The sequence below is a fragment of the Mesoplodon mirus genome (genome assembly GCF_964341445.2).
Source record: "Mesoplodon mirus genome assembly, chromosome: 9".
Lineage (NCBI taxonomy): Eukaryota > Metazoa > Chordata > Mammalia > Artiodactyla > Ziphiidae > Mesoplodon > Mesoplodon mirus.
Genome location: NC_138985.1, coordinates 48,113,549 through 48,130,086, shown reverse-complemented (window position 1 = coordinate 48,130,086; position 16,538 = coordinate 48,113,549). Strand labels below are relative to the sequence as shown.

General features: G+C 33.3%; 1 protein-coding gene across 3 annotated transcripts in view; it reads right to left on the bottom strand.

The window, feature by feature from the left end:
- DGKB (diacylglycerol kinase beta) overlaps positions 1 to 16,538 on the bottom strand; it is a gene marked incomplete at its 3' end in the record, with an annotated part of 923,203 nt that overhangs the window by 318,779 nt on the left and 587,886 nt on the right. For all 3 annotated transcript variants that reach the window (XM_082632047.1, XM_082632048.1, XM_082632049.1), the window contains one exon: positions 7,620 to 7,684. In XM_082632047.1, the coding sequence (XP_082488173.1) occupies positions 7,620 to 7,684 (65 nt within the window). The remainder of the gene's footprint in view (positions 1 to 7,619; positions 7,685 to 16,538) is intronic.

Below are 16,538 nucleotides of genomic sequence, written 5' to 3'. Positions count from 1 at the left end.
AAGAAAAATGTATGTGAGGAAGCCTGTTTTTAGAAAGTAAACCTACCATTCAAGGTTAATATTTTAGAATTATTATATTCAGTCAGAAAATAATGCTCAACACATCCTTATAAGAACATGTATTCTAAAAGGAAAAGCATTAGTAACTAATGCTTAGGTGGAGCAAGAAGCAATGGAGAGCACCTAATCAGTTCCAATTAGCCATGCCAGAGGATTACTTTCCAGGTAAAATTATCTTATAATGAGGTGATTAACCTCTTTGGAAAGAGTTCAAGATAGACTTACTTTATACTTAATATATCCTATATAGAAGTGGTATAACAAGGGTCCTCAAGGTTCCATGCCAGGGATAATTTCTAACAAGAATCAACAGATTTTATTCTAGAAGAACCCAAAATACTTACATTATTGATGGAATAAATCGTAAAGCATCTAGATACTATAAATTAGGCATTTAAACTTCATATCAAATTAACTAACTTATACGGAACTAACTTTATACTAAAGAATGTAACAATTGAACTCTAACGAATTACAAATGCTAGCCTCTAGATTATCTACGAACATCAAAGGAAAAAACATTTCTGTTGTTCACACTGGTCAGTGTTACAGGCTCATTCCCCAAAGTCAGCTGTCCACTGTCTAATTACTTTAGTGGATCCCCTCAGCCCCCAGAGCACACCTGGTTCTTGTTACAGTTAGAGAGACTAATGCTAAGCCAGGGAGTAGGCCTGAACACAAAGGAAACAAGCTTCAGTGTTTCCAACACAAAAACACTAGTTAAATTGAGTACAGAGTTCTTAGAAACAGCAGCTTTAACTGCTGGCTAAATTTATCTTTGGTTTTTACCTTAAAAGTGATAATTCATTAAGGACTACTTGAAATTATATATCTATATATCTATAATATGTATAAATTTATATATTATATATATTTGCTGTCAGCTTATAATAAACAAGAAATAATTTACTTTTAATTTGATAATTATTTCCTGTAAGTTTCCATGTAGGCATAGGACCTATAATAATGAGCAGAAGTTTTTTTCTTAAACTGCCTTCTGTTTAGTACACTTCCCTATAAGAAAGCACTCTATATCTTGGATTATTCCGTTGTGATTTTTCGGACATTTCTGAATTAACTACTGTTACTTCACAAATCTTGTTTCTTAATTTGGTATCCTAGGAAGTGAGTGTGTATGTGTTAGTGTTTGTGTATAAAATTTTTGCATAAAACACTTGCAAATTCATGTAAAGCAAAAACACAAATCCTGGGAATAGAAAGGCAAAATCAAGGAAGAAAAAATTTAGAATATTTGCATGAAGATGATACTAATAAAATGTAAGTATCTTGCAAACAAAAACTAGAAATAAATGTTTCTTCTTCAGCTAAATCAGAGAATATATAAGCAACCCTTACTTCAACATATACCCTTTAGAGCTCAATGCTCACCTTAACTTAGCAGTCCCAGAAAATACCCATCTGTACTGTTACAATGTAGACTTTTCTTTCAGTTTACATTCTTCTGCAGAACCTGTAACGATCTAAGGTTTCTATGTAACCCCAAATTAATTTTCCTCATTTGCCTTAGAGAGTCAAAAAATACAGGGTCTAGCTGGATGCCCATCATATAAAAAGAACTCCTTATTAAATGTCTGCAGAATAATCAACCAAATCAACAGGAGACAGCAATGTTTTATCCAAACTTCAGGACCTTCACTGATCCTTTTGTTACTCCCCTGCAGTGTCAAAAATAAAGGAAAGAAAACAAGAGAGCAGGAATAAGAAATCTGGAGAGAATGAAGAAAAGACGGAGTAAGAGGTAAAGAAGGAAGAAAAGTTACTGAATCTCTTCCTAATTTATCCTCCAGTTCTCACACACACTATTCCAAAGAGTTATCTTACAAACATGATTTTGAACAGCTCGGACATAAAAGTGAGCATTATGGTTTAATGATACCAGGAAATAATGCAGAAAGATTCAGGTGAATTGAATCCCTTGCATCAATGTGCACACAGCTCTAACTCACTTAACCATATTTTCATCTGCTCAGATCAGACATATTTAAATGAGTCTCAACATACAAATGAAACTATATGGAGAGAATAGCATAGTTAGTAAATTATTTTAAAGGTCTTAGAACTATATTGTAGCAAGAATACATATAATTATGAAAAGCTTACATAAATATAATATGAAAAGCTGAAACTCACAGAAAATATATGTAGCATATACATACACAAATAAATAAATCTATGCATCACAAATATATATATGTACACACATGTATAAATCTATATATTATCTACCCATCTATTTATCTACACACTATACGGCTTATATGAGGATAATAGCTTCGTCATCTGGAAAAGCTGACTTAATAACGCTTACACAAAAAAATTCAAGAAATGTTATTTAAAGGATATAATTGAGTAGTCATGCTAAGTGATAATGAAAAATGAGTAAGTTTCATTTTTAAAAATAGACCAAAGTTGGGTAGGTACACAGAAAATAAAGAAAAAAAAAATCCCTTAGCTCATGGGAGTCTCATGAGTATATAATTTTGTCCAAAAGGTCCCTGTACAATGTGAACAATTCTAATGAATATAGATTTTATTCGAAATACTAAAAATGACAGATGTTTAAACTTTTAATATCAACAGTGCCATTTCCCTAGTTAGTTTATAAAAGATGGTACCATTTACAAATGTGGAAGTTTACAATGAAACATAATTTACATTTTTAAATAGAAAAAAATGCTTCACTATACAATAATGAAGTTGTCTTGACTGATGGATGGAAAAGTGAGGTCAAATGCCTAAAATAAAATGCCACACAGAATTTCAACACTGCTTGTGAAGATTTGAACATTTATTTTGTTGAATTCTAAGAATATATTGTGACCTGTTTTGACTAATAAATAATTATTAAGAATTACTGCTAACCTATAAAGTTGATAATACAAGTGCTAAAACAAATTTGTAAGTAAGCATTCATTAGCAAGGCATTCACAGAGCTCAGGGATTTATATTGTAAAATTTTTGTTTGTTAACACTGCTGGCTGGGGTCCTTGGATATTAAATACAAGAATACCAAAAAACCTTTTAGTACCTAAAAGAATAGTTATTTAGACTCAAGACTCATTCTAAGCATATTTCAACTCTCTTTCTATTATCTTTTTTGGCACTATAGAAAGCAAAAACTATAAAAGTAGTAAGATATTTTGAAACAAATATACCACTTACTAATAAATAATGTAATGAATACATTTAGCAAGTATCTATTGAGTGCTCATTATATTCCATGCACTGTGTAGATACTAACGTCCCAAAGAGAGTCTCATTCCATGATCTCTTAAAGCCTATTGTCAGAAAAAAAAATCAAGAACCATTCCACAGAATGAGTGTGATCCTAAAGGCATAGGCGAATATTCTAAATTCATGTAGACTAATTTAATTTCTTGAGTAATGTGTAGAGCACAGAATCTTTTCAAAATTAGGTTTTATTAATACAGTAACATCAAATTATCAGTCTGGAACACCAATTTTTCAGTTTCGTTTCTTCTCACACATTTAGAAGGCAAGGCCCTCTGTCATATCTTATATCACTACTTAGATTCTGAGTTAAACTGCCTTATTTAAATTTACATATCCATTTCAGTTTTCTAGTTGTAGATGTCTTCACAAAAAAGCAGAAAGTAGTACAGAAATAAGGCACATACTTCTTGAACAGGGGGCTAAGAAAACGATGTTTCATTCAGGGAGTTAGAGACCAGATAGGTTTGTTTTTTTTTTTTTTCTTTTGCGGTACGTGGGCCTCTCCCGCTGTGGAGCACAGGCTCTGGACGCGCAGGCTCAGCGGCCATGGCTCACGGGCCCAGCCGCTCTGCGGCATGTGGGATCCTCCCGGACCGGGACACGAACCCGTGTCCCCTGCATCGGCAGGCAGACCCTCAATCACTGCGCCACCAGGGAAGCCCGACCAGATAGTCTTAAGTGATCAATGTGACAGTGAAATAGTATCTTTGTGCAATATTGCTAACCCTCAGTGTTTGCTAGCAGGTGTATTAAGTGTTGTGTATTAAGAATTTGAATTGGTTCTTTAAAAACAAGCTATGACTACAATATTAAGAAATCTTTGTAAACCACCGATACTTTTTCTATAGTTAGTTCCATTTTGCATATTACCTATAAGTCCTTGTCAATGTTACACAGATTTACACATGGAATTTCAACCATTTTTCATTTTCTCCAAAATTATTATAACCCTTCATAATTATAATGTTAATAGATAGATAGTATAGTGTGTTTATGTACAATTGTTCATATCTTTTTTTTAAAAAAGGCAAGAACTTAAAATGCTTTTACTAAATAAAACCCGGAAAGGTGTAATACATTTGAATTATGAGCATCAGTATGATGGTAAATAGTAATAGTCAAGTTATATAAATATTTTAAATACCAATATTATGTAATAAATGGTTTTAAATAATAGTAGCATAGATACTTTAAGAATTATTTTTTTCCAGCCTAAAACAACAGAAATCTTTATTTAAATTCAGTTTGAAGACTATCTTAAAGTTTAGAAAGTTGAACAGCATATTTCCTTTTAACAGTTAACTTAGATTTACGTAGAAATTTGGAAAAGAATATGATATAAACCTCTCAACTAGCACTCTCTTAAGCACCACCGGAAAAATCATTATCTTTCCCAGTTCTTTCAATTTCTGTCATAAGAAGCATAGAGAGCAGAACTATATATTTTGGTAATTAATTTCCTTAAGATTATGTTAGAAACATCATGTTCTTTAAAATATAAATGAATTTCAAGGTGAGCATGCTAGAGGATAATATTAATGGCGTGTGATTTATTGTGACAAGAGATCTGATCTGAAACACCATTATTCGGAGTACTTAAAAAAATCCATTTGCAAATTCCTGAAAATATGAAAGTGCTATAGCTGAACCTGTCTCAATGTTGAAATCTGGAAATCTGTCCTTGTAAGTATGAAACTGCTTGTGCACAATATCTGGCATGTCTTCCTCACAGAAATTTATTAGAACATTTTCATAATCTGAATATGTTGTATTGCAGTTTAGAGAATTACCTAAATGCTTGTAACTGAGTGAAGACAACCTACAAAAGTACAGATTGAAATGTATATGGATAATTAACTTGGTGATGTATATAATTTTAGGGCTGATTGTTATCTTAAAAAACAGTTGGCGATAATTCACTGAGCATCTACTGATATACCTGGCATTCTTTGAACTCACAACAGAAACATGTGACCTGTAACAATCTAGAAGGTGTTTTCTATGTCATTACTGTTCCAAATGAAATATCCCCTTTAAACTATATAAGCAAGATTTACTTGTGACTTAAATTTACAAGTAAGTTTCAATAAGATGTAATTTTACATCTTATAAATTCATTGGGGTATATAAACACATTGTAGTAAACGGCATCTAACCACATGTTGGGCAGTGAGCAATGTCATAAATTAGTACTGCAGTTGATAATAAAAACCTAAATAGATATATGTAAATAACAGAAGTCTTATTAAAAAGAATTAAAATTATTCTGGAGAACAGAACTGATTACCTTTTATACTTGAGGGAGGATCATAAATATTGGCATTCTTAAATATAGGCTGTTAAATTTGAGCATCACCTAAACATACTGATACACTACTCTATATTTTTAATTCTCCTTTCTCCGTCCCCCCTCCCCCATGTCTCTCTTTCTCTCTGTTTCTCTGGTTTTCTCCCCTCCCTCCTCTCTCTTCTCTCCTCCCTCTGCTGAATAAGTTTGGGACTTAATTCCTTTAATGGGCTTTTAAACTGTAAAACTCCTGGTGGGGCACACTGCATGAAGCATTTTTCAAATAGCATTTTGTTGTTGTTGCTAGAAACCTATTTTAATATATGAATATCAACACATGAATGCTTCACAGAATGGCACTGGGGTAAGCATAGGATAGTTGATTCTATAATATGGTTTTATGTGCATTAATAAATATGTTCATTCCAGAACATTCAAGATGGGTCATCAAGTGCTGAAATATACTACAAAGTGAATATAATTTCATTGTTACATCAATTTTTTTCATAGATTTCATGAAATAAAATCTTGTAAAATGAAAGTGTCTATTCTAGATATAAAAAAGGTGCAAAATTTTAATGAAATTACTTTTGACTTTTAATTTTGTAATATACATGGCATAAAATTCAAACAGTACAATAAAAATTCAGTATCCATCCCAACCACTTGGTTCTCTTTTCCAGAAGAAACCAAAGTTAAAAGATTTTTGTGAATCCTTCTAAAGATATTATGTGCACATACACATATTCATTATATACTTTTTCCATTTTCCTTACAACAAAAATCATAGATGTCTGAACTATGAAAGAAAGAGCAAACCATAGCATCATGATTTATCATTAAGGCAATACCTAAGGCACATTTTACAAATAAGTTTTCATATGTCTTGCTAAAACATTTAAATAGATCAATATAATGAAAAATCAGATAGGGTCTCACTAACTATGAAACTATTTAATATGATGATTCTTGTATAAAGTAGCACACTAAAGTCTACAGTTAAGAAAAATCTAAAACAGATTTAAAAATACATTTTAACAGCATTTATTTATTATGAAACTACATGGAAGAAAACTATGTCAATCTACTAGTGTATGACAAAACTGAAATAAACATAAGAATTTCCAGGAGCAGTTGTCTTATGTGTTCTGTAACGTTTATGGTACAATGTCAATCTAGCCAAATACAGAGACCATAGGGCCTTTGACTTTGAACAGTAATATATAAAGCACTTAAATAACTCTATATAAATGCTGATCATGATTTTGTACCTCTGTGAAATGAACAGAGTAGAAATGGGTATAACTGAAGCAAAAGATGTTTCACTGCTTCTGCCCAATTTTTCCTGGCTAGTGGGGTGGAGATAGCCATATTTCCTTCTAGAAATGGGGAAGATAACAAAGCCAAAGCTTTCTCTACTTCCCTGAGTATCAGAAAAAAGTCAACATCTACATTTTAGAGGAAATAATTTCTGCATATTTTGGTTTTCAAGGCTTTTTCACTGTGAAGAAAACATCTTTAAAAGTAGTTTTTGTCAGCATTGATATTTCTCTGGTTTACTTTCCATTTAGCTGAGGCCGATATAGGACTGATAGTACAAAGATTAGAGGTCTTATACGATACCTACGTAATGTACAGTTACTCAGCATGATCAAATCAGAGCCTCATGTTTTTCCTTGGGATTTAGGATGATCACTCCTCACATACTTAGCCATGTAAAGACTTCCAGTACATCTTAATAAGGTACTATTTTCACCTTACACTTGAAAGTGTTAGGTGAAAATAGTACCTTCTCAGCACATAAGAATGGGCTTAGATATGACCACACTGTATTCCTCATTATAACCTCACTAAAACCTAACAAGAAAAATTAAATTCGTTTTCACTTTTGTCTTAATACTTACACATACACCAAGCCTTATTCAGTCATTATATGTAAAATGCTTTATACCATATAGTGATCCTTTTTATGACATAGTTCATCAACAGCAACCATAATTATAATATGTTATCTTACCTACTATTGAATTTTTCTGGGTGTTTTTCTCTCATGATGTGGAATCTGTGTGCAATGGAAGCATCCTAAGAAGAGAAACAGAAACGAAAAACAAGACAGTTTATGATCCTATTATCTTGTGGAAATAACGATTAAAAGAGAAAAAACTGAAGAATAATATTGTAAATTAACTTTTCCTAAACAATGTCATTGCAAAGAAGATATTCTGCAATTAGGCAGAAATGTGTAATCCACATAAATTCCGTGCAAGTGTGATTTAGTCACCACTGGTTACTTTTCATATTTACTTCTAGGAATTGATTTCTATTTAATTTTTTTTTTTTTTTTTTTTTTTTTTTTTTTGTGGTACACGGACCTCTCACTGTTGCGGCCTCTTCCGTTGCAGAGCACAGGCTCCAGACACGCAGGCTCAGTGGCCATGGCTCACGGGCCCAGCCGCTCCGCAGCATGTGGGATCTTCCCGGACCAGGGCACATACCCGTGTCTCCTACATCGGCAGGTGGACTCTCAACCGCTGTGCCACCAGGGAAGCCCTGATTTCTATTTAATTTATATATCTCCTTTAATAATTGGTTTTGGCCTCATGCTTAAAGTATGTTTAAGATAGTTCATATGAACATAAATATCAAAAATTAGTTGAAAATATTGTTACACAAAAACTAGAAGAATGGCTTAAGTGGAGAAATGATCAGGTGGAGAAGCTCCTAGTCCTTTGAGATTAACTATGGGTAAAAGTATCATTTGAGGGTGCATATCTAGTAAAGGTAAGTATAATATGTGGCTTCAAAGTTGGCTAAGAGTGTACTGGATGTGTAATTATTAACTGTTCATTCCACAAGCTACTTTTTGACATATCTTGCTTAATGGAGAAAAACAACAAGGGAAAAATTTATTTTCGGAGAATTGGGGACAAGTGTAACTGTACTCTGAGACCTCAAATGCACCAGTTCTGCACCCTAATGGATGTTTCTCCCTTTTAGGAAATTCATTCAGAGTTTCTATGATACAGAATCACACAACGTGTGAGACTGGGAGACTACTTTGATTCAAGCTTTTCAAGTACAGACTGTTCTTGCTGACTTTTAATAGTTGGCCCTATTATTCCAAGCAAGGAGATAATTTCCCATGCTTCATCTACACATGATTAATCACTCCAATGAGAAACTAATATATTTACCAGTAATCTCAAAGGAAATGGCGCTATTTTAGCGATTAACGGTTAATTTCGTTTCATAGTAGAGATAAAAGAAAAAGAAAAACCAAACACAAAGGAAATAAAGAAGTTGTGTATTTGAGAGAATCCTGAAAACACTAATCAAGGATTAAAAGTCTAATGAATGAAATGAAAAGGCTAATGTGCTTACTCATGCATAACAAAGCATGAGGCACAACAAGAGAGGGACCAATGCCCGCTGCAGATGGCAGACCGAGAGCTGCTTTTCCCTGCAAGATAGAGCTGTGATAGAACTCTAGTTTTTCCTGTACAATTTTATCCTCTAAAAATTGTTGAGTAATTGAATTAATCCATGTTTAAAGGACACAAAAGTATAGATAGGTGCATACTGAAACAACACTTGTAAAATAAAAAAGTTTTAAAAAAATTCTATGGTTTGATATCCTAACATATAACTCTGTTATATATGTGTGGTCAATTTCCTGGTTTGCTAAGTAAGAATATCAAGGTGTTCACCTTTATTGGTTCAATAGCTCTCAAACACAGTCACAGAGTTTCTTCCTTTTTAAAAAATTCTCACTAATAAGTCATAAATATACTTTTTTGAGAATATGCAGTTGTCGTACTGTGGTATGAAATTATAGAAAAAATCTGAGTATGGTATATTATGTGGCATTATCATTAATGTTAAAAATCACTTATTTTGACTTTATCCCTAATCTGCTTCAAAATCAATCTGGAATACCTTATAATTAAATGCATACATCCAGCAGACCAGTTAAACAAAAGTAAAGAAATATGAATCAAGTACTAAGAATGAATGATCAATATTAGTTATCCACAGGGAGACTATCATTGAATTTACCTCTGCATGAATTATTTGTTTCTGTAAGTTACAGCACGGAAACTTTTACAAGTAGATTGTGTCGGATAATTTGCTTTATAAGCGTACACTTTTGCAATAACAGATCTCTTCCTTTCCCAAACAACACAAATAGTACAGAGAGGGAGAAAGGAAAAGAGAGGAGGAAGGAGGAAGGAGAGAGTATCAAAAGAAGACCATTTATGTAGACTGGACTATAACTGCCTAAATTCCTAGAAATACAGAACACCAAATAGCCAAAGATAAACTGAACCTTCGCTCCTCTATCTCCAAGATACTCCGGCAAAGAATCATGTAGGAAAGAGAAGGGAAAAATAAAAACTAGTGAGGAACACTGGTATGCCTTTTCCTTGTGTTGAATGGGTCCCACCCACAAAGAGAGAGCTGGCCTTGCTGACTACAAGATGGATAAGGAACAATGACAGCAGGTGTTCATTTGGATGAAAATTCAGACCAAATTCCCATGGGACCCTGTCCTTTTGGCATAACCCCAAGAGGCTTGAAAGAGAACTGCCAAACCCTGCAAACTTATCCAGCAGCCATATTTCAGGGGCACTAACGGGTCTCTAGAAAGAGACCAAATAAGAAAAAGCTAAAGTAACGTTGGTTTTTTAACATAAACTTTGCCCTTTCGGTCTCTATGCATTGCAGTTTGTAGGAAATAGAAATTAAATTGGCATCACTTTCATATCCTAGAATGGATAAACTTTGAATTCGGACAGATTTTCACTTCCAAGACTTGTGACTGTGAGCAAATTGCTTATTTACCATGAGTCACAGCTTCCTTATCTTTAAAAGAGGATACTGATACCCCTTTATAGTATTGTAGTGAGATTTTCTGAGATTATTCTGTATAGCAATTGCAGTAGTGTTCTGTTATAGCTGGGGTGTTCATATATTCTATATCCATACTAGAATGCTATTTAAAGTAAAAAGAGGGTGCTAAAAAAGAGCTGAATTACATAAATTTGAAAGATGTATTTACTGACTCTCAATTTGGTTTTATTATTTCCCGGATTTATACTTTCATTTTAATTTAAAAAAAAAATCAGATCTAAGAACTAAAACATATCCATCTTTATTAAAGCAAAAAAATAAATCCCATTATGTTCATTTCAAAGTAGTCTGTGTAGTAATTTGTATGTTAATTTATATATATGCAAATATGTATGTGTGTGTGTATATACACACACACACAGGTATACACAGATCAGAGAATCAGCTTCTTAGCCACATCTGCCTTTAATACTCTGCACTGGTACTTTTCTAAAGACTGATTTTTTTCTTTTCCTGTAAGGGCTTATCATTGTTTTCTTAAAATAAACTTACCCTAAATCCCCCAAATTGCATTTTAAGTTATTAATTTGAAAAACTTCATTATTTTCTGTGGATCATAATATTTTAAATTGAGAAAATGAAAGTGCTGAGATACCTATATACAGAGAATTCTACTAAGAGGAGGACACTATCAATACTAATCTTTTTCTTGAAGTGTAAAATGTATTTGCCTAAATATGTCATAGGTACTATACTTTTTAATCCATTTAAAGAAACTTTCTCTGACAAATAGTTTTACAAAACTTGCCAAATAATTTGTATTTCTGGAAACTGTATTATTATTATACCAAATTAAATATCTTCTCAATTCATTCCATTTTAGGATAGAATATAAATCTAGCCAATTACAAGTAAGTATTATCAAGAGTTATTCCAAAATGCAATTATGGAATTTAAAATTAAACCTTGTATGCTAGATGAATGAATTTTCATTGATTTCTTGAAATAGTTCAGTTCCTCCTTACTTTTGGATGGATAAATCACAATGTTTTCCTGTGTGTGAGCTATTTTTCCTTTAATAATTGCAATTTGCTAAAGAGCCTCGAAAGCTGAAGTAGTGTTTTATTTGTTGAATATTTTTAAAGATTTCCAACTGAATTTTTGAGGTATTATTTACATACAATAAAGCAATTTTAAGTGTACAATTAAATGTTTGACAGAGGTATCAATAGCCACTTTCACAATCATGATATAGAAAATTTCCATCACCCCCAAAAGTTCCCTAAGGCCCTTTGCATTTCTATACACACACACACACACACACACACACACACATATGTGTATATGTATGCGGTGTGTGTGTATATATATATATATACACACACACAAACACTCCTCCACCCTTAAAAATCATTGATCTGCTGTCATTATAGTTTGCCTTTTCTAATATTTCCTATAAATGGAATTTAAAAGTACTCTCTTATGTCTGGCTTCTTTCACTTACCATAATGTTTTTGAGATTCAGCCATTTGTTCCAGTATCAGTGGTTTGTCCCTTTTTATTGCTAAGTAGTATTCTATTAAATAAGTATACCACAATCTGTTATTCATTAGTTGCTGACATTTGGCTTTTATGTACAAAGCTGCTATGAACTTTTCAGCACAATTCTTTTTGTAGACATGTGTGATGATGTCTTTTGGGTGAACACTTAGGAATGAGACCACTGAGTTATATGGTATGTGTATATTTAACTTTATAAGAAACTGCCACATTATTTTTCAAAGTACTTGTACCATTTTGCATTCCTACCAGTAAAGTATGAGAGTTCCAGTTACTCCACATCTTTACCAACACTCCACATCTACACCAACTCTTGACAGTCTTTTTAATTTTACCATCCTAATAGATATGCAGTGGTATCCTTTCTTGGCACCTTAATCCTTATGAGCCAGCACCATCTGCTTCGGTAGAGAGGTCTGCCAATTCTGATGAAACTATATGATATGAAAATTCTGGTATAGACTTAATAAATGTTCCCAGCTCCATCCCAATTGATTCATCCTCACAGCTTTTAGTATATTTTCTCAGTTATGCTGTTCAACAATTCCAAAATAGCAATGAGCAGTCTCTGGAAGTCCATTTGTGCATTCAACCCCACACTCACCCCACGCACAACCTCAAGGGTTTCAAAGAATTTATTTTTCTATTAAATTCCTCCAAAAGATATTCAGAGAATATGTGCTTAGGGTCTCCCTTGAAGAACTCTGAGCTCTCAAATTGATTATGATCTTTTTATTTGGTTAAACTATACTTTAAATAAAAGTAATGTTAAAAAGTTCAATATATATAAAAGTATATGAAATGAAAAGTGAGTCTCACATTTCCCCAATTTTAATTCCTAGAGATAATAACCAAGATCCTTTCTCATGTATCATTTTGAAAACTGTCTATATATAAAGTATACATGTATGAAAATATATATGCACATATGTATATTTACAAAAATAGGTTTTTATTATACAAACTGTGCTGAAACTGGGGTTTTTTTCACTTATAAATAAAGCTCAGACATCTTGTTATATCAGTAAACTGGTATTTTCCTGAAGTTTTTAATGTCAGCAACCTCTTCCCTTTAATGGATGTGTCATTATTTATATAGCTATTTTCCTACCGGTAGTGGTTTGGGTTTAATATTTTGCTACCAAATTTGATGTTGTTTAATATTTTGATACCAAATTCTATATAACCTTTATGCAGCTCTGTCAATATTTCTTTACAACAAATACTCAAGTGGAATTCCTGGCTAAAAGTGTATGTAAATATTACATTTTATTATAGAGTGAAAAATTATTCTCCAAAAAGTCAACATATTCCCACTAGTAGTGTCTAAGATGACTGGTTATCATTAAGTTTATCAATTTCTGAATTTGACGGGCTAAAAGGTATGTCACAATTGTTTAAATAAATTTTCATTATTGTTGATTGAAACTATCTTTTCATATGCTTTTGTTCATATTTATTCTTATGTGGACTACCTATTCAAGTACATTATCCACTTTGTGTACATTAAGGAAACATTTACTTATATTAACAACCATAATGATAACAATGAATAATAATTAAATATTTACTACTGTTAAAGCACTGTTTTAAAAGCTTTACATGTAGTATTTCATTTAACCTCATAAAAATTTTTATGAGCTATCTATTGTTATCTATGTGTTATGAATGAGAAAACTGAGGATTATGGATCTTAGAATTATTCTGGACCATACAGGAAAAGGTTGTGGAAATAACAGCTGAATACAGGAAACTGCCTCTAGAACCCAGGCATTTTATGATTTTTACTAGTGTAGACAAAGTCATGCATTGCAAATATTTTACAAGTTTGTTTTTTGACTTTGTTTTACCTTCTAGAGTTTAAAATGTTTTTATTTCAGACATATCAATATTTTCTTTCTAAGTTTTGAATCATGCTTAGAAACATCTTTCTTTTCTCCAGAATTAGGAATAATACTACTTTTTGTATGTTTTGGCCTTTATGACTTCATATTTTACAGTGTAATATCTGAATCATTTTGTATTATTTTGGCATGAGAGTTAAGTAGAAATCTTGCCTAATTTTTGCCAAAATACACATTATGTATATTAATGGGTTTTTGAATAATTTACTTTTCCCTCTTTGTTTGAAAGACACAATTTATTACATAATAAATTTCCATCTCTGCATCTCTGTTACTCTGAACCAGTATACTAAACTATTTTAAATGTAGTTTTGTAATCAATTTTCATATCTGGATGGGCAAGAGTCACATTCCCCATTTATTTTACTCTTTTAAAAAATTTTATGGTTATATAGAAGATTTGTACTTTCTGGTAAAAGCTGACATCATTTTTATTCAAATTACCTTGCTATGAATACCCAGCCAAAATCCTTTGGTATTGCAATTAGATCTGATTTGACAGGTAAATTTTGGGAGAACTGGGATATTTTATAGTATCAGGTCCTATCTTTTAAAATATATATTTTCGGGCCTCCCTGGTGGCGCAGTGGTTGAGAGTCCGCCTGCCGATGCAGGGGATACGGGTTCGTGCCCCGGTCTGGGAGGATCCCATATGCCGCGGAGCGGCTGGGCCCGTGAGCCATGGCCGCTGAGCCTGCGCGTCTGGAGCCTGTGCTCCGCAGCGGGGGAGGCCACAACAGTGAGAGGCCCGCATACCGCAAAAAAAAAATAAATAAATAAAAATAAAAATAAAATATATATTTTCCTGCTTACTATGTTTTCTCATATGATTCTTAGTAGACGCCAAAGTTTCCTTCATATTAAGTCCAACATATTTATTTATGTTAATTTCATACATATTTATCTTACTTTTGTATTTACTGTAATATACCCCTTTCTTATTTTATCTTTTTTTTTTTTTTTTTTTTTCCGTACGCGGGCCTCTCACTGTTGTGGCCTCTCCCGTTGCGGAGCACAGGCTCCGGACGCGCAGGCCCAGCGGCCATGGCTCACGGGCCCAGCCGCTCCGCGGCATATGGGATCCTCCCAGACCGGGGCACGAACCCGTATCCCCTGCATCGGCAGGCGGACTCTCAACCACTGCGCCACCAGGGAGGCCCTTATTTTATCTTTTTAACTGGCTATGTTTTATATAGAAAACATTTTTTTTTTTTTTTTTGCGGTACGCGGGCCTCTCACTGCTGTGGCCCCTCCCATTGCAAAGCACAGGCTCCGGACGCGCAGGCTCAGTGGCCATGGCTTACCGGCCCAGCCACTCCGTGGCACGTGGGATCTTCCCAGACCTGGGCACGAACCCACATCCCCTGCATCGGCAGGCGGACACTCAACCACTGCGCCACCAGGGAAGCCCAGAAAACATTTTGATTATTATTAATCTTTTAAACCTTATAATTCTGTTATTTTATGGTTCCTTTCAATTGATTCATTTTTTTCTGGGAATACAGTCCTATCACCTATCATCTATAAATAATGATACATGCTCTGGTTCTGTTCAAACATTTCCATCTCTAAGTCTTTTTTTCTTATCTAATTGCTTTATACAGTACATGCAGAACAATACCAAATGGAAATGCTGGTACACTTTTGCAGATTTACTTTAATGAGACTATACGCAGTATATTATTAAAATCAAAATGCTGGCTTTACTTTTGAGAAATTAAGTTTTTATCAGGCTTGGAAATGATTCATCTAGTTATATTTTATTAAGAGTTTGTCTCCCTTTCTTGATATATTTTTCCATACCCATTATCATCTTAACATACATCATGTTAACACAATCTGACATGCTATGTATTTTTCTTTTGCAGCTTTTTAATCATCTTCTCCTCTTAAGCTTTGTGTAAGGTTATGTAAGCTCTATGAGGACATTGCATGTTTTATTCATTTCCATATCACAGAACTAGATATCATATCATATCACTAGCCTAGGAAAGACTAAGCACTCAAATTGTGATTGACTGAATGAATGGACAAATGATTAAAATGACCACCAGATGCTGAATGACAATGTGTATAGCAGAGAGGTTAAGAACTTGGACTATGGAGTTAAAATGTCTGGGTTCAAGACCTGACTCTAAAATTAACTGGATCTTTGACCTTGAAAAGTTGCTCAGGCTATCAGTGTTTCTAATTTCCTACCTTTAAAATAGGAGTGACACTAATAGTACCTGCTTTATTATGAAGATGTGATGTTCTAATACCAGGAAGACAGCTAAAACAGCGTCTGGCATGTATAAAGCAAGGCAATAAATGTTAGCTCTTATTATTATAGAAATATAGTTATCATTTTGATATTCACATGACTTCCTCTTTTGGTTTATTGATATAGTAAATTAAATAAATTCCTATGTGCATTGGATGAAGTACCTAGAGACAGCTGTGCTTTGCTATTTAAAACTCTGTGGACTTTAAAAAGGCTATCCTGTGCATATGTGACACATTAAATAACAAACCCAGAGGGAACAACACACTGTAAAATTCACATATTTCTGTACTAGTATATATGAATACTGACTTAAAGAAAGATAAATTAACACTACAAAGAACATGGCAGTTCTGGT